Below are 23,383 nucleotides of genomic sequence, written 5' to 3' on the forward strand. Positions count from 1 at the left end.
TATACAACTTTTAAATAAAAGCTGATTTGGTTTGAAAAAAATAAATTAGTCAAAGAAGGGAGTCTGTTCTTTAAAGAGTACCCCTACTCTGAAAAGGGAGTTCCTGTAAAATATGGCGCCTTGGGATTCCAAGTTTATTGTCCCATAATAACTTAAATATGTAATTCACTCAGTTTAAAAGTAAAGATGTTTTTCTAACTGCCAGCTCTGAAAAGTCAAGCTGAAATTCAATTCAACTGTATTCTGTCTGTCTCATGGATCAACATCGGCAATAAAGCTTCTGCTGGCCAAATTCCGCCTTAAGTTTCACCTGAGCAGCCCTTTTATCAATAATGGGGTAGCAGAACATGACCCTGTATTTGGATCTTAATTAACTATTTTGATGAGGATATATGATCCAGAATAGAATTTAGCACACTCAATATTTAGTTTCATAGGGATAAGCTGCCAGATGCTGAAACCAGCTGTCCATAACATTTTGGCAAAAAAGGAAACCGTTTATAATTCTAAGATTGCAAGCTCTTTGGAGCAGGGAGTATGCATCTGTACATGCTGCACAGAGCGTATTGTTAGCACATAATACAAAAATAGATAAACGACTGCAAAGCTTTTTTTTCCAAATTGTCATTGACAATAAACATTAAGTTTTACATCTACATTTTGTTCACTGACAGAGGAAAAGCTAAGATAAAAGTAGCTACAGAAGATGCCAGAAACAATGTGTCAGAAGGAAAAGTTTTATAAAAATTAAGGATTTTAAATGCATGCATTATATAATCAAATTAAAAACGAATAGCATAAAGCTGTACATTGATTGTTTGGGGGAAATTTAAATAAATAAAGTCTCACTGAGGATATTTGTAAAAATCCCAAACAGTACTATACTGTAGCTGATAGAATACACTGACAATCTCATTTTAGCAAGGGAAAATTAAATTTTATATATACTGCCAACTTGAAAGTATTACGAAAGACTTGGGCAGTATAGTTTAAGAAGGCTGAAGCAGAGGAAGCCAGAGTTAATTGGTAAAGACATTATTACAAAAGTGTAGAATAAAATGAAGGTACCAACAACATAGCAGATATGAACAGCAGTTGTAAATAGGCTTTTAGGGGGAAATCAGCAATTAAGCAAAAAACTGAGCTACAGAAATTCTACTGGCTGTTATTTGTGTAGTCAAACTTACAGGTTTTATTTTGATGGAGCCACATCTTGAAAAAGATGCATATAGAGAAGTTTAGTAACTCAATTAAAAACCTATTTTGTTGAGCATGCACCCCTTGCAATAAATTTGAGTCAGCACCAACAACAGCTCTGCAGTCCTCCAATGTAGTGCTGATCAGGTGGTTGCAGAGCCCCTGCTAACAGCAATATGATGCAGCTGAAGAGGAACGCACAATCCACAGAGAGGAACTGTAGCTACTCTCCAGAACAAGGCAACCTTTAAGCATAATCTTTCACAGAAATGATGCACTGATACTGCAGAAGGGACTGTGGTAAGTGCGGGGTTTTTCGTTTGTTTTTAATTGCAAAAGACCTACTGCAAAATTAAAGATTCGGAAATAAGACTGAAAATACTGGTCTATAACAATTGCATGCACCAGAAATTTGCTGCAGTGACAGTTAGATTTCATTCCAATGTTAATTCTGGTTTCAAATATACATGTTGGCTATTAGACTATTTAGAGAATGGGAGTAAAGTTATATAAAGGAAGGACATTACTAATGTCTATTTTGGAATAAAGATGTGGAATTCGGATTTCAGGTTTCAAATGAGTTTGTAACACATTATCTAGCAGAACTTCAACAAATCTTATTAAAGACAAATACAGTGTGCATGTGTTTGTGTGGGATTGCTACATTACTGCAGAGATTTTTAAGGCAGATCCATTTGACAGCCATTTTTTCATCCATCTGTGTAAAAGAGCACATTATTCCTAAGATAACATAGGCTTGAAATCACTAAAAAACAAAGCAGACATTGTATAACATTTGGAATAGACTTTCATTTTAGAAAGAAAGCCCACAATTGAGCTTAAGGGGGAAAGATGAAAAAATGAGTCTCATTCTGCCACATACCGGTAAATGGAGGGATGCTTTGTAAACAATTATAAAAAGAACTATAGCACAAAGGGTATTTTTAGATTTTTTTTTTTTAAACCCAATTTCTCCAGCAAGTCATCAGTGCAAAGATGAGCCTTACAAATGCATTAAGTATATTATCTATATTATAAGGGTGTCACTTTGGTATATTTATTTTCAGGCAACAATGGAATACCAGATACTGAAAACACGTCCTTGTCTACTGGTCCTTCTGATTTTTATTCCCACTGTTCTGTGCATTTGTCCTTCTAAGTGTACGTGCTCAGGAAACAACAGAAATGTGGACTGTTCTGGCAGAAACTTGACTACACTGCCACATGAACTTCAAGAGAACATTACATATTTAAATCTGTCTTTTAACCACTTTGTTGATCTTGATCATCAGCTGACTCAGTTCACCAATTTGAGGACCCTTGATATTTCAAATAATTGGCTCAAGAACATTCCTGCTCATCTGCCCAAGTCTCTATGGGAAATATATGCCACGGGTAACAATATTAAAGTTCTTCAGAAACTTGATACAGCTTACCAGTGGAATCTTAAAGTGCTTGACGTTTCCAGGAATATGGTAGAAAGAGCGGTACTTATCAACAATACATTGAGCAGTCTCAAGTTTCTCAATCTCAGTAGCAACAAACTTTGGACAGTTCCAACCAATATGCCCTACAACATAGAGACGGTGGATCTATCAAACAACTTCTTAACACAAATACTTCCAGGAACACTGGTGAGGCTGCTACACCTCACAAACGTTTATCTGCACAACAACAAGTTCACATATATTCCTGACAAAGCTTTTGATTGGCTCTTTCAACTACAAGTCATAACACTTTATAACAACCCATGGTCATGCAACGATAAGCAAAATATCCCTTACTTGCTCAAGTGGGTGAAGGAAACAGCAGCCATTGTGATAGGGCCTCCATGCCCCAATCAAACTATGTCTTGGATTAATGCCACCCCACTTTTGTCTGCTCCCACAGTTACAGACACTAACCTCATGGGTAAAGGAACAAAGGCAGTAGACACAAATGGCTCTCCAATGGCAACTGACCCAATCCAAGTGACAAAAATACGTGAACAATTTCGAGCAAATGAAGTTACATTAAGTGCTACTTTAAGCCAAACAGTATTATTTACAAGCACAGATAGACCATTACTCCTCTATCCAGAAGTTCCGACTACTCGGAAAATTAGTTCGCATGAAGCAGCAGCCACACACACTATCTACATTAAAAATTCAACTGATGTGAACTCAAGCATGATGAGTTCAACAGGATCATCCACTACTCCCATGACCCTAAGTATTACCAGCAGAATGCTAACAAACTACTCTAAAATGCCTGCACAAAGCACAACTGCTACCTTAAGGAAAGAGGAGTCCACCACAAATATTTTTAACACTCATGCGCCCTCCAAAGCAAGCATTTGTGAGGTGTATTCATTCTATGTTGTAATGCTTAATGCAGTGGCAGTTCTGATTGGCCAAGGGCTTGCATTTTCTTCTGAAAATTAACAAATTTACTCCAGTGAGAAATAGTTGGAGCAAAATCATCCAAGTCTAAGAGTGAATCAAATACAAGAAATTCAGTTTTGAAATTCTGACTCTGCTCTATACTAAGCTGCTACTTATTTTAATGTTGTATTGAGTAAAACTAACCTATCAAATGCTTTGTTTTTATGAAATGTGCTTATTTTGTATTTACATTTTTAATTTTCCTTGCACAAAAATAAAACATCGGAATTTTATGTATTGGTTTTATGTACGTTTTATCATTAAACATCCAGAAAAAATAAAAGGCCTGTAACATATCTGCTTTTTCTGGCTTGATTTGCCAATCAGTGATTCTTGTAATACAGCTGTTATGATCCTCTATGTTAAAATGAAATGCAAAAGAGGGTGAGGGGAAATAAAGTAAATTAAACCTGTTTCACTAAACAAAGTTATTATTTGTGGAAATATGGTTGTCATGTATGTGTCTATGTTTACTTCATAAGTATGAAAGATATTTTAATATGAATGAAGAGCCACAGTTTTAAATTCAGGAATTAAAAATAATAAATTATTTTGGTATCTACTGGACTGGGAAAAAACTAAGGAAGGCAGCATGGTCTGGTTTTTCAAAAGGAGAAATGAGTGTCTAAGGAATGGTTTCTCTTCCTGGCTCTCCCACTGACAGACCTTGGGCAAGTCACTTCACATCTCTGTGCCTTCAATTCCACAGGTTGTAAAAAGGGGATAATATATACCTACTATGAAATTCTTGGATAACAAGCACTATAAATAAAAAAGTGATTGCTAAATTTAATTCTTTTAAATTTATTTCAAGCACATCTCTAGCAAACTAAAGCCACTTACTCCATTATACTTAAAGGAAAATCATTACATGACTGGGTCATGATGTACCTTCATACTAATTTTGATCTGCAAAATGAACTGCGAGCAAATTTACCTATGCAAGATTACACAGCATACGTCAATTACAGTCAATATGATGATGATCAACGAATTAAATAGTAGAATGTACTTATTTGTCATTGAGACAAACACTTGTGTTTTGAGAGCCATCAAGGCCAAGAAGGCACGAAATTTAAGAGGAACTGTCTAATCAATTTTGTTTTATGTGCCCACTTCCTTTTCTCAAGGGGATGAGCTCACAGTTTAGCATGATTATATTCTGCACACTACTGAGCAGAGTTATACTTACATGCATGGTTCCATGTACTCTGCTGCAGAGTAGCGCTAAACTGTGCAGCAAAGGTACTTGCTATATGCTACTGAAGGTCTGCAGCAATGCGAAATACAGAGAAAAACTATTGAAAAAAGAGTTTTAATGAATTTATAACTAAGGCTATGATTTTTTCCACGGAGGTTGCGGAAGTCATAGAATCCATGACTTCCAGCGACCTCCGTGAATTCAGCCCCAGAGGCTGGGAGCAGCAGTGTCCCCCAGTCACCTGCAGAGCGCCCTTGCCGCCGAGTAGGGTACCCCGCAGCACCCGGCCGCCAGGGACAGTCCCCCCTCCCACAGAGCTCTGAGCAGAGTTCCAAGTGGCCCCGCAGCTGCTCAGCCTCTGCAGGGGATGTGGGTACCCCGCAGCTGAGCTCCCCATTTTGTCATGGAGATTAGTAGTAAAAGTCAGGGACAGGTCATGGGCTTCCATTAATTTTTCTTTATTGCCTCCGACCTGTCCGTGACTTTTACTAAAAATATCCATGACAAAATCTTAGCTTTATTTATCACCATCACTCTCTTAATATTTCATTATTACAAGCCTTTGTTAATGTTTGCCCACGCATTTCAGGTAGCTGCTTAATTCCCAGCGTGCCACAGGATCCAGCATGAGGGTGCAGCAAAAGCCAGGGGACCCCACTAGAATTTAAGTTCAGCATGTTGTACTCCCTTTTGGCTGCTAGGCGACGGATATAGAATATTTACAACCCTCCTTTTAGCTATCTGGGAAGTGGAAGGAGGCAATGGAGAGGAGCACTGTGGGAATGAAGTGCAAAACGAAAGCCAGGCACTTGGGGATAGGGAGTAGCTGGGAGGGGCTTTCAGAAGTGCTGCAGGAGACATATTCCAGTTCCTTGAATTGAGGATACTGTTGGAAGCCACTGGTCTGCAGTGCCTTTGTCAGAGAGGCTGGTAAGGGGAACTCCTCATCAAGATTGCACACTGAAAATAGAACTGCCTCTGTCTCCTTTGTAGAAAAGGAAGAGGCTGGCAGGAAGCAGAGTTCTATCTGCTGTGAGCGGGCATGCTCCATGCCAGATGCTAAAGCAACAGATTAAGGGACTGCAAAATTTTCATGAATAACCATCTCTGCTTTGGAGCGAACCCTAAAGGTAAATTCTAAATCTAATTCCATGGCCATTGGAATCATAATTCACAAGACTTCTCTATGTGAACAATATTTCTATGATCAAAAAACGGTCAGAAAGGGATGAGCAAGTAAACTGCTTATACACCTCTACCCTGATATAACGCGACCTGATATAACATGAATTCAGATATAATGCGGTAAAGCAGTGCTCCGGGGGTGGGGGTGAGGGGTGGCGGGGCTGCGCACTCAGGCGGATCAAAGCAAGTTCGATATAACACGGTTTCACCTATAACGCAGTAAGATTTTTTTGGCTCCCGAGGACAGCGTTCTATCGGGGTAGAGGTGTATTTTAAAATCTAACTGCAAAGTATATGTTGAATGATGAGACTAAAAAACTCAGTTATTTCACTGACATCCAATTACACAGTTTTTAATATTGAGTTATTGGTAGTGCTCCTCTGAAGAAAATAAATATTCACCATAACTATTATATATCCTCCAAATGCCTCACAGCTATCGACAGGTTAAGCCCATACCATCACATCTCTGAATACTCTTGGCTTTCCTATGCAAATAGGTCATCCCTTTCTGAACATGGTACCCAGTTCAAAATTCAAACTTCTGGTATTATGGAGGAAAATTGGGGTAGTGACCAAATAAGAACAAACCTAAAAGGTTACCCTGACACACTTTTTCTGTGTGTCCTTTTCAGTTATTAAGCTAATTTACAATTAAATCATGCCATTGATCTCAAAGCCTACAGAGATTTTCAGATAGCTAAAATATATATGTTTACCCACTACAGAAAAGCAGCTACTTCTTGGGTAAAACTAAGCAACTAGGCAGCTGTTTAGCATCTAAGAGTATGTAACAGTTGGGACAAGAAAAGAAAACTTACAACCTTCCTGATCTTTTGTATGGAGATTTTCAGTAAAAAGAAAGTAATTACTCAAGTTGAAATATAAACAATACTAGCCCTTGAGACAGGGGTGGGCAAACTTTTTGGCCCTAGGGCCACATTGGGGTGCGAAACTGTATGGAGGGCTGGGTAGGGAAGGCTGTGCCTCCCCAAACAGCCTGGCCCCACCCCCTATCCGGCCTCTCCCACCTCCCACCCCCTGAGAACTCCCCACTCATCCAACCCCACCCCGCTCCTTGTCCCCTAACCGCCCCCTCCCAGGACCCCACCCAGTATCTAACCCCACCCCGAACCTCTGCCTTATCCAACTGCCCCCTGTTCCCTGCCCCCCCACCCCAAACTGCTCCCTGTCCTCTGACTGCCCCTGGGGACCCCCTGCCCTATATCCAACCCCCCAGCCCTGTGGCAGCGGGGGAGGGGCCCGGGGCTAGCCTCCCGGGCCAGGAGCTCAGGGGCTGGGCAGGACTGCCCACCTCTGCCTTAAGAGCTTACCATGTAACTTCAATGACTGCATAAAATCAGGGCCAACAGAAGTGTCTCATGATAGGCAAAGCCAACCCTTCCTATCTGCCATTGAGTCTGATGTAACAGATTTATCCACTAGTGTCAACTGGCTTTGATGAAAATTTTACCTCAAATCTACTCTCACATCATCAGGTGCATTCCAGGCCACTGGCCAGGACATTTAATAGATGGCACTGCCAGCAGCACAATGACCCCAAGCATGCTGATGCATTAGCTTAGTACCGGGAAGGGAGAAGGCGAGTGAAAGAGAGACACCAACCATCCAGCACTTCCTGAATCAGGTATTTCTTCGAACTCTCCCCTTCACATATACTAGTCAAAACCTGCTTAGCTTGTGAGATATAACAGAGGTCACAGAACAAGGTGAAATGACTGGACACACCTCGGCTGCAATCAGAAACATTTTCCTACACTACATAGACAGTAAACTCGCTCTTGCCGCACAATTCATTTAATCATGTCAAGTTCTGTTGGGTGTGACAGAATGAATCATGGAAGCAACTCTGAAATGCTCTAAGTGTGTGTGCAATGAACACTTAGTTCATGTTCAGTAAATGCTAAATGCAGTCTAGGGAAAAATCCTCTTGTGCAGCATGTCCAGGACAACCAAAAACTTGGTTAGGGCAAGTAATTACTGCATATACGATGGGCTGCTATCTGGTTTCCATATCGGACATAAGGCTGGAGATGGAAACTGGCCTCCTGTGTTTTCATCTGGCATTTTGTGGTTTCCTCTTCATGCAGAGGGACAGGGTCTCAGGCAGGTGAGGAGTGGGTGGCAACAATATTAGCAATTAGTCACAGCTAAGAGGTGATCTGAAGCAGTCATGAATATGTGGCAGCAGAGAATCAAATCATAGGTGGAAAGGGAACAGTATGCAGCTCCCCCTTCACGTTATTGCAAAAATCTCCCCAAATCTTAGGACCAGCCTTCTGTCTTAAAAACTTACCTACACTAGGGATAAGTTAAGAGGTCCTCTGGTCAATAGGCTGCTTACAGTAAAGCAGGCTGAATCATAAGGCTCTGCCAGCACTGTTGCTGAGCAACTAGAATTCATAATGGATAACACATTTGCCTACCTCCTCCCTGCTCTAACAGCAAGTCATTTGCATTCAAGATAAATGTGAAGAAAATAAAGAAATAAATTAACATGAATGCAAATACACAGGATTACCAGGATTACATGCACTAGCTTCAGATTTTGTTCAGTACTGTATTTGCTTTCATTCCATTCTTTGATTACAAATATATTTTCATGCTTTTTTTTTAAAGCACTTGTTGCCATGGTTACACACAAACATCACAAAACCCTGACAAAACCAATGTTTCAATTTGACTCTTCTGGGTGTGGACACAATGGAATCAGTTTTTGCTTTTCTTTAAATGGTAAAATCATTCCATTCCATCCAAATCACCTCTAAGAAAATGTTCTTCATCAGGTGTAAAATTTTTCAGAATACTTATAAAACACAATACAGCATCATCTCCCTGTGTGCATAAAATGTTTTAATATTAGTTTCTTCCATGCATATGCTAACAATTTTGGATTTTTTAAACTTAATTTCATTTCAGTACTTAAGCACTATGTCAGTTTGTGCATATTAATTGCTCATCTTTAGCAGCAACTCTTTTTATTGTTACTCGGTAGTTACAGCTTGCAACTATATATACTAGTATTGCCAGGCTGACACTTTAGACAAAACCAGCTGAAAATTAGCAATTGTAATAGACAAAGGATTAAAAATTTTAAATATTACTTAGGAGACCAAATTCTACTGAAGGACAACAGGACATAAGCTCCTAAATCACTTTTGAAAACAGTGCTTTGGAAAAATGTTACGACAAACCATTATTGCCTCAAAGACACTTAAAACGAAAAACAAACAACCCTGCAAAATCTATCTCCATAGTGTAGGAGTGTTAAACATATGGACTGCGAGTTGCGTTTGTCCTGCACCACAATTTCAGATTTTCTGGAATCTACGATTAAATTAAAAAAGCTTCTAGCCCTAAGAGCTGTCGAGATAACCTTCCAAAGGCTAACACAGTATAATCAATGCAGTGATCACTGCCTGAGTCCATGGACTGCCTGACTCATAGGTATGAACTCCCATGTCCCCAATTAATCCATTTAGAGTGTTAGCTTTTAAGAGCAATGTTAACACTTCAGAGTCAATATTCATTGTTTAATCACTGATCATTTTTTAGTAAATACAACAGGAGTAGGGGGGAATGAAGCACACTGGGTTGGGAATTAGGGATTGCCACAGGGGGAAAAATTTAGAGAAAGGACAGAGGAGATGAGAAACAGGAAAAAGGATGGGGAAGTGAAAGGCTATGTCTACACTGGTACTTCGTTAGCAAAACTTTTGTCGTTCAGGGGTATTAAACACGCACACACACCCCTGAACAACAAAAGTTTTGCCGGCGAAAAGCTTGTGGGCGGCAGTCACCAATCAGGGATTACTTTTTTTAGTACAACTATACAACGAAATAACCAGTATAGTGCCTGACAGACACTGCTCTCAAGCACGAACTTTCACGAGGGAAAAAAATGTCCTCAGTCTGTATTAATTCCTCAATCCAAGCACTGCAAAAAGGAAATTAAAAAAATTAAGCTGTCATCTGCAAAACACTTCCACCCACCCTTGCTTATCTGTAACACATATTCATCTTTAATATTTCTATTAATATTTGAATCTTAGCTTTTCAACACTTTAATACAGTTTTACAGGAATAGAAAAGTGAAACTGTTCATTCAAGTGTGGACAGAGCAGATCCCATATTTCTTCTAGAGCCATTATAATCCAACAGGTATGTAGGTAAATACTTATTTATATTGTTCTACAGAACGTTCACACACTCAGCCTTATTCTTTCTAAATCACATTTCTTCAGCCATGTACGAGACACTGAGGGCATGGCTATACCTGCAGATGTAGAGCACTGGGAGTTAAAGCAGCCTTCGGAGACCGCAGCAGGGAAAATGCTGCGGAGTGTTTACACACTCAGCTGCAAGTGCATTGGCGTGGCCACGTTAGCAGCTCTTGCAACGCCACAAAGAGCAGTGTATTGTGGTAGCTATCCCAGTGTTCAAGTGGCTGCAACATACTTTTCAAATGTGGGGGTGGAGTGGAGTGTGACAGGGTGTGTGTTGTGTGTATGTGGGGGGAGAGAGTGGGTTTTTGGGGTGCTAAAAGTGTGTCAGCATGTTGTCTTGTAAGTTCAGACCATCCCTCCCCTGCGCCTCTCTCTCTCACACTCACAGCAAGCAACATTCCACATTAAAGGCTTGCTTTGTCCAGGAGCAGATAAGCATGCCGGATGTCAGAAACGGAGCTTTGAAAGGGGATATCCGCATTCCCACAGCCGATTCCAAAACAATGACAAGAGTCGCCACTTGACTTAAGGGGATTATGGGACGTTTCTGGAGGCCGATCAAAGTGCAGTAATGCCACACTTCGTTCACACTTCAGCTGAGGCGCAACAAACGTTATGCTTCTCGTGGAAGTGGATTACCAGAAGCGCTCCAGCTGCAGAGTCCAGGTGCTCTAAGTGCCTTGCCAGTGTGGACGGGTCGGGAGTTAGGGCACCTGGGGCTTCTTTAATGCGCTCTAACTTGCAAGTGTAGCCAAACTTTTAGGCCAAGTTCTAATTTTTTGTGTCCGTGCTGCCCATTGACCCCAATGGATATGCAAAGGTGTAACAGCTGAATTTAGTGCTATTTCAAGTCATGGGCTTAACCCCTTGTCAAGATGGAACTCAAAAATTACTAAGACTTTATAAAAGTACAGTAATGACTGAGTAGAAAAACACCTTGTTGTGTATCAAACACATCCAAACTTTGGAGAAAAATTCCCCTTTGGGCTGAAAAGCAGTGCAAGTAAGATCAGCATATTTCTCCCCACTCCGCCAGAAAGTTACATGCCTGTAAAATTTGTTAGCAATTTAGCAGGAACTCAGAGAACAGAGGTTTTTCCACAATTTTTTCCTGACACAGCTAAGAGTAAGAAACAGATTTGTTATATATTTGCAACATAATGTAAGCCTCATTCAAAAATTAATTTATCTAATCCCTTACCATCACTAACACACTATATGTAAAGAGCAACAGAGGGTCCTCTGTTGCTTTTTACAGATTCAGACTAACACGGCTACCCCTCTGATATATGTAAAGAGACACTATACCACCAAAAATGTACCTTAATTGCATGCTTGATTTTCTAAAATTCCTTTCCTATAACAAACTCTGGGCTGGTTATGCTCTCTTGCTTGACCTAAATAAGCAAGGAGTATCCCATATTTCTACATAATAGTCCACCATATCCAGAAACTTCAGAGAACTCCTTGAATGCTGCTGATTTGATCAAGGCATAAGCACATTCTTGGAAATTTTGAAGGGTTAAAATGCTTTCAGGGAGTTATTTTACTTCCTTTAAGCAATGCTGATTAGAATTTTTAAAAGAAGTTATTTACTTTGGGAAACAGAAATCCAATCAGACATAGGTAAACAAGGAAACCAAGCCAGCTATTAGTTGGTTTTTGATTACATTATTATGAAGTGATATTTAAATAGTAGGAAAGAAATTTAAAATTAGAGACAGCAGTTTCAGAGGCAAAGGATATCTAGCAACTGAATTCATTTTTCCCTAAAGAGGATCTGAAACAATAAAAAGGTATGAAATTATATGATTTGCTAAAATTGTCTCACTCTTCAATAAATGGAATTAATTCCTTATTTTTTACCTGGCTTGTGAACTTTACCTTAAGTATTTTGAGCTTGGAAACAGACAGCTCAAAGCCTGATGTCTTGATATTTTATAAGGAATCGTATTTTAGGTTGGCTAGTCATACATGTGTTTTATGTAAATTTTGCTTACAGACTGAGAACTTTCTGTGCTGATCTCAGAACCTTTTGTTAAAATGTAAAATAATTATACTCCGTGTTGAGTAAGTACACGTGAAGCTTATATTCTGTATTTTTTGACTGGACAATGTTATACTAATTGATCTCATGCCTTTTTAGTAAATGCTTCTCTAAAAAAATTGCCCAAAAAGGAACTAAGTAAATTGGTTAAACTGAGTAAATGGAAGTCAAGTTTTCCAAAGTGCAAAATTTTTTGCCTTGTCTGCTAAATGTGATTAAGGAATCATAGCTGATTGGTTCAAGCAAGTTTATTGCTCCCTTTGCTTTATTCAGATAAATGAGAACAGTTTATCGGAGAGCAGTGAGCTAGATCAGTCTGCTGTTCACCAGAAAAACAAAAAGTTTTTAACTTGTGATATTTCTTCCACCCCCCCGAAATAGAAACAAGATGCCATTCAAATCACACCTGGCTGTCCTTGTTCTTGGGCTATGTGAGCTCCATTTAATTGGCAGTGTAAACAATGACAAGCTTGCCCTCATTATCCAGACCAACAACAAGGATAAGGCAGTCCCCACCACTGGCGATAAGACCACCCAGGACAAGACTGCCCCCCACAGCCAGCCCACCTCCATCACCCAGCTGACCAGCAAGGACAAATCCCAGGCCCCAACCACCACCCACCCCACCAGCAACGACAAAGACAAGACACTCTCCACCACCCACGCCACCAGCAACGACAAAGATAACACAGTCTCCACCGCCTACGCCACCAGCAACGACAAAGATAACACAGTCTCCACCACCTACGCCACCAGCAACGACAAAGATAACACAGGCTCCACCACCTACGCCACCAGCAACGACAAAGACAAGACAGCGTTCACCAGCAACGACAAAGACAAGACAGTCTTCACCACCCAGCCCAACACAGACAATGTTCGATCAACCACAAAACTTCCAAAGAAGTTGACATGGAAAAGTGATACAACTTCTCATCCTGGAGGCTCAGCTGCTACAATCCCTTCAATGTTTACTATTGCATCACTGATATGTGTTCTTTTGCTGTAGATTTAATGCCCCTCTTCTACTTTTCCACACGTAAATCACTGATACCAATGTCATTACGCTAAGAAGTCAACTCTTCTTGGCACCACTTTCCCAAGTGGGGTGCAGTTTCATTCTTTCAGTGGGCTCTGCAACCTTTTCAGATTAATTCTTAAATTATGTGATATTATGCCGTATGCAACTCTTTGTTAAGGTGTTTTCCTAGCCACTCCAGTTCTGTTGTCACCCCACAGTCAGCTTCATTACCCACCAGTGTTTAGTTTATCACTATCCTCAGCATGCTATGTAGGTACCAAGATTTTCCTAGACTATGACTATTAAAGCTGTGGGATTCTCAGGGAGTTGGGTTATGGGGTATTTGCTCCGTATATGTGGTTTTCTGGTTTTAACCCAAGCCATGTGGAGTGAGCTGTGATAATAGGGTGACGGGTTCTATATAAATATAAAGCAGCATTTACAATGGTAGGTACTAATTCTACAAATGAACTAACAGGACAAAGGAGAGGAAAGGTAAATTATTTTCTTGGATTCATGCTCGGGTACTAGCTGGAGTGTGCCAGCATTCAGCATGCTTTCTTGGCAAACAAGAGAAAAACCTGTCTCTCTCTCGAAAGGCTTTTCACATCTGACAAGTCAGTTTATTTACTTGTATTAAACATAACCATTCAAAGTGAATCTGTTCACATCTGTACTCAAATATTCGGGACTGAGTAATTAAGATACTCTAAAATGAAGCCTTAATGAAAAGGCAGTACAACAAATACACTAGCTATGCCTTGTAAAAGTGCTAAGATTCTTGTATTAAGGAAAGACATGCCAATTTAAAATCCCTTGCAGTTCTATTTAGCAGGCAAGCTTTTAAAAAAATTCTGTAAAAATGTTTTAAGGTACAATTTTTTAAGTTGTTTCTTGGCCATATTGCTATGTCACAATTAAAATATGCCTCTATTCTGCAGTGAAAATAAAACCTTTTTTTTCATATAATCAAACAGCCAAAAACCTACATAGCTGGTCTTTGCACAATTTTTGGTTTTAAACTTCACATTTTTCAATATTGTAAGCACTCTCAATTACATATTTTCTGAAAAGTTTGTTCTCCCATATTAGCTCTCCCAAGCATCAATCAAAGCAGCACTTTGGTCATCAAAATCCTCTCACTTTCTTACCAAGCTCACCTTTTTTCCATTCCTGTCTAGAGAGAATAGAATTGTACATGCTTCCACTTAATCATGTACAGCCTTTCTTTGTAACCCATGGATGGGTTCTTCCTTCTTCATTGCTGCTCAGCAAGAAGGGTGTGTGTGTGGGGGGAAAACCATGTAAGCAACCTAACGAGGCTCAAAATGCTCAGCTTTCTAAGTGTCCCCCTTTAATAGTCCTGTTCTTAGTTTTTGAAAATTCTCATCATATGTGGAACTGTTCATACAAGACAACTGCCACAGACAAACACGACAAAAACTGGTCCAAAGTCAAGAAAGAGGATCAACAATGTCAATGCCAGTTCCCATGAACAAAACCAGTTCCCATGAACACTATGCCAACTCTCAAATATGCAGCTGAGCTCCAACCAAGGCAGCCTTTTAAGACTCCATAGTTGTTAAAACATAACCTCTAGCTCAGACACACACAGATGGAGAACCCACGGAAAGTCTCAAGGTGCCTATTTGTTGGGTTATGGGAAAGGTGGTAAGAGTTGGAGTCTTTCGTGGAGGAGAGGTCAGAAATGGGTGCAAGTCTTGGGAAGGAAGAAACTTATTCTTAAGCAAGTGAGGGCACACAAAAAGGTTCAGTTAAACAATAAAACCGGTGTCTCTATCCATCACCATTTTATTGGAGCACACCACAGAATTAAGCACACAGAAAGAACTGTATTTCCTCTAGTCTACAGGAACTAGATTTGTGAATTTTATTTTTATTGGTGTTATTGTGGGAAGGCTGAGCTGAAGAAGTGGGCTTTGTGTAGTCCTCTGAAGGAACTGAGGTTTGTGGTCATCCTGACCTCTTGACACAGAATGTGTGACAAAAAACCAAGAAAGCTCTGTCTATTAAACAAATCACATGGGGCTGACAGTTCCACTATATTTGTACAATGGAGCTGTCACAGGAAGTCATTACCATGAGAGATCAGGTGGTTCCTCAGATAACTTGGGCCAGTCTTGCATACAAAATTAGAAAGGACAACTGAAATTTTCAATATGACCTCGTATTCAATATCAGAGCTCTCCTCCAATACTTTACCGTTCCTATTTGTACCTTGATCTTTGGCTCCCATTAGCATCCTTATAGAAAAGAAGCACAAGAAAAGATCATTGTCCATTTTTGCAATCTCACTTTGTATTTAATATCCAGTTTTATTCACTAAAGAGCAAACAAAAAAAAAAATCTAGACAATTACAGAGTTGTTTCTTGATTTTCAATCTACTGGCCAAAGGAAGGACAGCAAGCCAGTTTTAGAAAAATAAGTCTAAGCTTTCACTTAAAAACTCTGACTCACAATGTTTCAGCTGACCAGTTTTGAAAAGGATCCAGTCATGATAGTGACTGTCCTTCCAATCCCTTCCCACTATGGCCTTCCGAATAGGCTCCATCCCTCTCTGAGATATGCCTCACTGAACATTTTAAGAGTCATCCACAACTACATGAAAGGTCACAATATTTCACCCTGTCCCTCCAATTTTACGAGCATTACATTTTTATTTATAAGATGTACCTTCTGGAAATACAGCATTTGATCCAGTACACAAACAGGGATAGTACAGATCTGGGAGGAAAGGTATCTTACAACTTCTCCTCTCTCCTTACATTAGACAAAGAGAGAACTCATAGTGCAGTTTAAGAATATAGCAAGCTAAATAGACAGGCCTTGCACTTAGCCAGGAAGGCAAGTACTTGTTCCCCCGTTAAATCAACAGAGTGAGTCAGAACTGAGCACCCTGAACAATACCCTTCTATAAGCCCTCTTGTTTTAAATCTAGTATTATTAACTCAAACACCTCAGCTGACCTCAACTGCTATGGCGGGGTCAGGGGTTCTCAGATACCCAGAGCCTCTGCCCTATATTATTGACTCTCAAAACCAACATCCTACTGAGCAGAGAAAATACTTTTCACTCATAATTCCATCTCTCAATCTTTTGATTGTATCCAAAAAGAAATACTCCCAACAATCTCTAAAATAGACAGCAAATGAACATGAGTGGTAGCGAGGCATGAGGGAGCGTCATGTTGCACTTTATTTGCCACTGCTCATGGTTTGCTCTCATGTATGGTGGAAGACTTCAGAGATATGGCTTGGAGTGCAGTGCTCCTAGCTATTAAGCAATAAAGGTTGTAGGCCTTGCTGAAGCCTTAGGCATAGCTGCCAGGGTGAACCAAAGTAGGCCTGACCTTAGCAGAATAGTAACGTGCCAGGTATTAGCTAACCAAGTAAGCACATTCCTGGCCTGAGAGGATGGAGCAAAAACACCCAGAACTCGCAGGTAACTACATACAGATTGTACAGGAACACATTGACGCCCCCGTAAGAGAAGGATGAAATGACAGGATAATAATGAACAGCATATAAAATGTAATATGTAACTTATTTGTATCAATGGATAGAAGGAGTGTGGAGGGAGGGGCATCTTTGTACTGGCCTAGGGGATAACATGATGTTATGTTAGCTGAGCTGGCACCTTATTGTGGGCATACATGGGTTAGGGTACCCGTAGTTCCCATGAGGCACTAGTGCTGTGTTTTGTTGACAATGAACCTGGCCGAGCGCCTTCGCCACTGAACTGAGCCTGTGGTCTTTCAGCAGACTTCGACGTTACTCATACAGAATTAACAGGCTGCACTCTCTGCTAGTTCAGCTAACACTGGCGCTCCAAGAACAGTAGCATAAGCAGCATTAACATCACAGCACTAGCACAAGAACAACAGAGACAAAACTATAAAAACAAAACTGATATTTCTACTTTGCTAAAGCTAAATTAAAAGATCACCAGAGAGCCTACGAATGAAGAGAGCACACAAAGTCAAACTGAAATGGAGATTACTAAAGTAAGAGATTGGCAGAAGAAAATATAACAATACACAGAAAAAGAGATAACGGGGGTGGTGGGTTATCAAAATTACCTTTGAGTACCGGGCATTAAAAAAGGAACAGCAATCTCAGTGATGGGTGCAGAAAGACAAGGACAAGTAAATAAGAACTGACATGATAGTCACCAAGTGTTTCAACAGTTGTCACTTTAGATGGCTCCTTTAATTAGAGGAACTAGTGGTCATCCCAACCCCCTGGAGGAAGAGAACTTGTGGGCCAGAAGCCGAGAAACCTCTGTCTCTTACAAGTAGAAAGCCAGTCCTGAGGCTGACAGTTCCACTGATCCAATGGAACGGAGCTGTTACGGGAGCTTTTGATCATGAAGGGTGAATGGTTCCTCAGAAAACATGGGAGAGTCCTACATACCGTTTTGAAAAGGTGGCTTAATGACAGTGGGACCAGAGTTTGCTGTGTGACGCAGGAACCCAGATAGACAGTTGTCACTTCCCCCAGTTAGTTGTATGCCGTGGAAAGTATTGAAGACTAATCTGTTACTAACAAAGCTTTGGACTGAGACCTCCTAACAACTGAAAAGTATAAGAGGGGAGATGTGGAAAAGAATACTGTGCTAAAAATGATCCTAAATAGCTAGAACGGCAAGAATGGAATATTAGGAAGAGAATGAGCACTTGCTCTGGTGAGGAGGTGGATACATTGCTCAGAGTTTGGGAAGGATGGGTTAAGCTATTTTACACAGTATTTTCTGGGAAAATAAACTTAAGGTCAATAAAACTCTATAGGGCAAAGTGACAGTGTTTAAAACCACATGCCAAAATGTTTTTCCTGTTTGATGGATGCTGGACCCTGCCATCAACAATTTCACAGATTAAGGAATCTCCTTATCAGCCACCGAAGCAATATAATATTTGGATGCCAAAATTTTGTACCCATCAAGAAATGCTAGAAAATCTTCATCCAAAAACATGGCATTATTGTGCAAGGAGTCTGATTCTGGTTCAGTTAGATAGGAATAACTTATTGCAATCACTGTATCATAAAACAGCCAATCAGTTTCTGCAAGATGTTCCATATCAGCCAATCAGTTTCTGCAAGATGTTCCATATCAAGCTCACCAGGGACAAAACCTTGTCTTTACACTGTGTGTCTTTTGCTATAGAGGGAAGCCTGTCCATGCAATCCAAGAGGCTGGGGGTCTCAACCTGGACCAGAAAGCACAGAATTTTTGTTGCAAAACTGTTATTCAGGATTGTTATGCTAATGGAACAGAACTATGGAAATGGGAGATAGAGCCTTTCACTTCTAGATCACAGCTCAAATCCAGCCCAGAAATGAGAAGTTACTTTGCAGTGGGCTATGTATAAATGCATTGGTAATGCCAGTTTAGTTCCCAATGGACAAGCTCACAAAAACGACTTGTTAGCAGCATCAGCACAGAGGCCAAGGATGTAATGGGAATGGAAACCAAACATGCCTGTGTCATTCCTAGAAGTGGACCTTCCAGGTGAGGACTGAGGGACGTTGAATGGTATGTGGGAAAATCTGCCATTTGTACTCCAGTGGTTCTGTGGAGGAATTTAATCTCCAGGGTTGTCAGCCTACTGGCACCTTTTCCAGGACCACTACATTTAAAAAAAATCTTCATCTCCTGGTAAAACTTGTGTATGTTTCCCCAATGAACATTAGAAGAAAAGAGCTGGATATATTAAAACCTGCATTTTGTCTGATTTATTACTTGGATATTAGTAGGAAGTTCTGAAATATGAACATACTGGCTTGCTTAAGGGAAGGAATAGTAAGTAGAGTTAAATAATTCTGTCTTTATTTTTTTCTTCCAGAGTTGTCTTAGTTCAATGAGCGTTCAACTACTAGTAAACTCCCAATTAAAAAAAAAATCCTGACTGTAGTGTTTTCTACTTAGCTTTATGAGTTCACCTTTTTCAACTTTTATGTAGGAATATATTAAGTTTATACACCTGACCTTAGGATCCGTTAGTTAAAAATGTGTTGACTGCCTGACAGGCAAATACTCCCCCCTGTGGGCATGTTATGAAACCCAGTTTATACATTAATTCAGCAGCGCATAGAACAATGACAATACAACTGTGCAACTATTGCTGCACTACAAATGGCTGTGGATACACATTACACGAACAGCTCCCTGCAGTTCTTGGGCTTTTCTTGGCTCATCACTGACTTGTTCAGACTTGATGGTGCTTCAGATTTATGGTAAATCACAGCTTCAGATTTCTAGCAAAGTCACAGTGGAACACAGGTGGCATAGCTGCAGGACTACATTCACTGCCACCTAAGGGGAGCTGCACATATAAATCACTATGATTCATAACGTTCCATAGCAACTTTCATCCAAAGATTACTATGTGCTTTACAAAAGTGCACATTCTCCCGAATTTTCAGATAGGGAAGCACAAAAGGTTGAATGACTTTCAAGTCAGAAATAGAATCCAGGCCTTCTGACAGTTTCTCGCACTATCCGCTGGACAACACATTTCAAATAATTAACTTACTACTCTTCCTGGTAATTTGTTCAAGTCAATATGGAAAATGCATTTCAAATGGTATTCAGTTTGTTCACTTAGCAGTGAAATCTTAAGATATTCAACGTGTAAGGGCACAGGGTGCAATCTTGTGAGGTGCTGCAGGCAAGCAGTAACGCATTAAAGAAATATTCTCTACTCCTACTGAAGTTTGGGGTCCTCCAAATATTCCATTAAGTGTTCTACACCTTGCAGGATTGAGCCCCATAATGAATATCCATTAGCACACTGAATGACTTGAAGTTTCTCAGTTGCAGTACTCATCAACTTTGTAAAGTTCAACAAATGGAAACCACAGTTACCAAACAAGCAACTAAACTCAAGTGTTTCCTGGTGCACCGCAATGCAACCTTTTACTTTGACAACAAGTTTGCATGCAGCCCCTGCACTGCAACCATCTCTTTGAACTTCAGATAATATTTGTTCACCCCAAACAAATGCTGAAAAGCAAAAATGGGACTTAATTGCTAAAAGCTAACTATGAAAACAAGTACAGTAGCTGATTTTGGTGACAGACTGCATATTTTAAGTAGCAGCTCAGCTACTTCACTTATTAAGTTCTTTCAGTACTCTTGGATGCATATCATGAAGTCCAGGTGACCTGCTGATCAATTTGCTCAGCCACTCCTTTTTTGAGATACCTCAAGTCTGACAATATCCCAGTTTTATTACCAGATAAAAAACACAGTACATATGGGATAGGTATCTCTCCAACAGAAAGTTAACCCAAGAAGCGTTTGCTAAGGATGCCTTACAAATATAGATTTAAACAGGTATTTGGGGTCCCTGGTAAAGAGACATTTTAAAACAACTATTTAACTCTTAAATTCTCCCCTTCCGCCTCCTCTCTGTAGGGATGCCTCATGGAATTTATTTTCTTTTAAAGGGAGTGACACTTTGGGCCTAAACATGCCGATGGTATCCCTTCAGCACCATACCTCTCAAAATGCAATGGAAGAGTGCATCACACACTGATTATTTTCCCTCTAACTGCCTGCATTCCAATGGAACATAGCTGCCCATCACTCATCAGTCAGCCAGGAAAGGGTTAAGATTATTTTAATTGCTACACTAAGTAAAACCACTAGGATGCTTAAGTGTCCAATAGCTCCATCTATTCAAAAGAAGTTGAACATCTCAGCACCAAATCTCTCAATGTTTGGTAACAGACTTGAACAGCAGTGTACTATGTGCCTAGAAAACCTCCATCATGAAGGCATTTTTAAGCCTGAATGGTTATGCTATTTAATCTTTCCCCAGAATTATAACATTACTTTTATGTAATGAATTAATTGTAGACACCTTTGCTTCAGTGCTTTCAGAGTACACCACAAGATAAAGTGCTGGTAAATGTTATGCATATGTATACACCCCCCCATTATTTCCAGGAATGAAAGAACTCTTCTCTTCAAACGATAAGGCTTTTTCATACATTACTAATGAGGAATACACATACAACGTGTCAAATCATTTTACAGAAGACATACTGTATATGCTGGAGCTGGATCTGTTCCTTTGCACAGTTATAGCCCAGACAGCATGAACTTTGTCAGATGGATTATCTATCCATGGCATTTGCACACCCAATTTCCTGCTTGAAGTGGATGAGCAGCTAACTTATGAATTTTATTTTCCTTGACATGAAACGAGGCAGTTTGTGCTGGGGAAAAAAATGGAAGAAAGATGTGGCAAACAAACAGCCTTTTATTGCTGGTTGAAACCAGGTGTGTTTAATAAGACATCAGAGGTATGAACTTAAGACCAGGCCCTGTCTTCTGATGTAAATGGAGGGGGCTGAAACACAATGGCTCTCACATCGAAGGAAAAAGGTAAAAGAAGAAATGGAGGAAACTGACACTGCAACGTTTTTTTCCCCCCCCTCTAGCCCTATTCCCGTTCCCTGTAAGCTCCTCTCTCCCGTGAACTGTTCTGTAGGTTGGGGGGGAAGGGTCTATCTGAAATCTTATTCTGCCGAAAGCAGAAAAGGTTAAAAATATCTGGCAGTTCAACTATGAATGAAGAGATCAGTTCTATCAAGAAGCTTTCCTACTATCCCAGTAGTGCTGGACTATTTATGAACACGATATTCCATTTGAACCCCACAACTTCTGGAGTTATATCCTGGGCAATTAGCTACACTCCAAAAAATGTTCTCAAAATTGTTTTTATCCACTTTACTGGCCCTCTCTCTTTAGAACTAGGGTAAAATACTCTTCACTGCAGACAAAACATCTTTCCTTTACTGTACCTTATAAGTTGGGGACCTTCTGAGGTGCAGCGCAGAGCCAGGACAGGTAAGGACTAGCCTGCCTTAGACCAGTAGCACCGCTGACTGGACTTTTAACACCTGGTGGATGGTGCTGACCAAAGCCTCCAGGGTCCCTTTTTGACCAGGTGATCCAGTCGAAAACCGAACACTTGGTCACCCTACCTCTAACCTGGAAGTGTTCCTGCAAACGTTTTCTTTAAATTCTGATTCATTCTGAAGGAAAAAGTATGTTCTAAAGTATATTTGTATAAACCCCAGGGATAAGTCATTTCTGGCAGGGATGAATGGGTATCACGCAGAGAGGATGGAAAACTATCAGAGGAAAAAGTAGTGACTCCAGCTCACCCTTCAAAATGGTGGTGGAACTGTAACATGGAATCCTAAGAGTACATTCCAACACACCACTGACTACTCCTCTTTTCACAGGACAAACATAAAAGACTTTTTTTTCAAATAGGCACCAAAATTAAGCAGATTTAAGTCTCATATTGGATTGCCAAATTACTAGTTTTCTGGGAATCATGTATTAACCTTTTGGGAAGAATTTTGAGGTCTATGGCAGACTCTACCCAAAATGTTGGCTATTAAAAATGTCCTTGAACAAATGGTAACCCGGAGAACTCACCAGCATGCAGTCCATGCCTGACTTGTATGCAATGGTCTCTCCCATTGAAGATTTGCAGCTAGTTTGATGAAACAACAAGCTACCAAATTCTTTAAAACTCCACTGAATTTAGCACTACACACGTATTTTAACATCTAGTCTTCACACAATGTTTCACTGATTTAGCTACAAGTAAGTTTAACAAATCTATTTGGTCAAAATGGATGCAAAACCCTGGATGGACATTCCTAATTCTATTTATTCCTGGCTTATATCAATTTAGCTTAAATCTGTCTAGAATCAAAGTAAGCTACATCAATATAAACCAGGTATAAACTGAGTTAAGAATGTCCACACAGGATTTTGCATCTGTTTAACTAAATTAGTTAGTTAACTCCTAACTGGAGTTCAAGATGTGTGGTCCCTATCTGTATTCCACTGTGGGTACACCATGCACTCCATATGACTGAGAACCAAGCTTTCTAGCAAGTAGTGTCCATTAGTCTGCTCTCATGAAGTTGCTTTCCTTGAATGTGTACCAAAGTTCCACCTCTTACCCAAAATCAAGGACAATCTGAAGCAGAGGGGAAGGAAGGTGGGTAGTG

The 23,383-nt window shown here is 40.1% G+C and overlaps 2 protein-coding genes across 5 annotated transcripts in view; one reads left to right on the forward strand and one right to left on the reverse strand.

Moving 5' to 3' along the window:
• The window catches only part of NF1 (neurofibromin 1), a 170,926-nt gene that overhangs the window by 59,334 nt on the left and 88,209 nt on the right, over nt 1-23,383 (reverse strand). The window lies entirely within an intron of this gene.
• Nucleotides 1,191-4,047, forward strand: OMG (oligodendrocyte myelin glycoprotein). The gene is made up of 2 exons (XM_005298866.5): nt 1,191-1,497; nt 2,265-4,047. Exon 2 carries the CDS (start codon nt 2,271-2,273, stop codon nt 3,618-3,620), a length of 1,350 nt encoding a protein of 449 aa, XP_005298923.2. The 5' UTR covers nt 1,191-1,497; nt 2,265-2,270; the 3' UTR covers nt 3,621-4,047.

The sequence above is a fragment of the Chrysemys picta genome, chromosome 19, assembly GCF_011386835.1.
Source record: "Chrysemys picta bellii isolate R12L10 chromosome 19, ASM1138683v2, whole genome shotgun sequence".
NCBI lineage: Eukaryota > Metazoa > Chordata > Testudines > Emydidae > Chrysemys > Chrysemys picta.

Coding starts and splice junctions, on each gene's coding strand:
- OMG (XM_005298866.5), top strand. CDS start 2,271: ATGGAATACCAGATACTGAAAACACGTCCTTGTCTACTGGTCCTTCTG.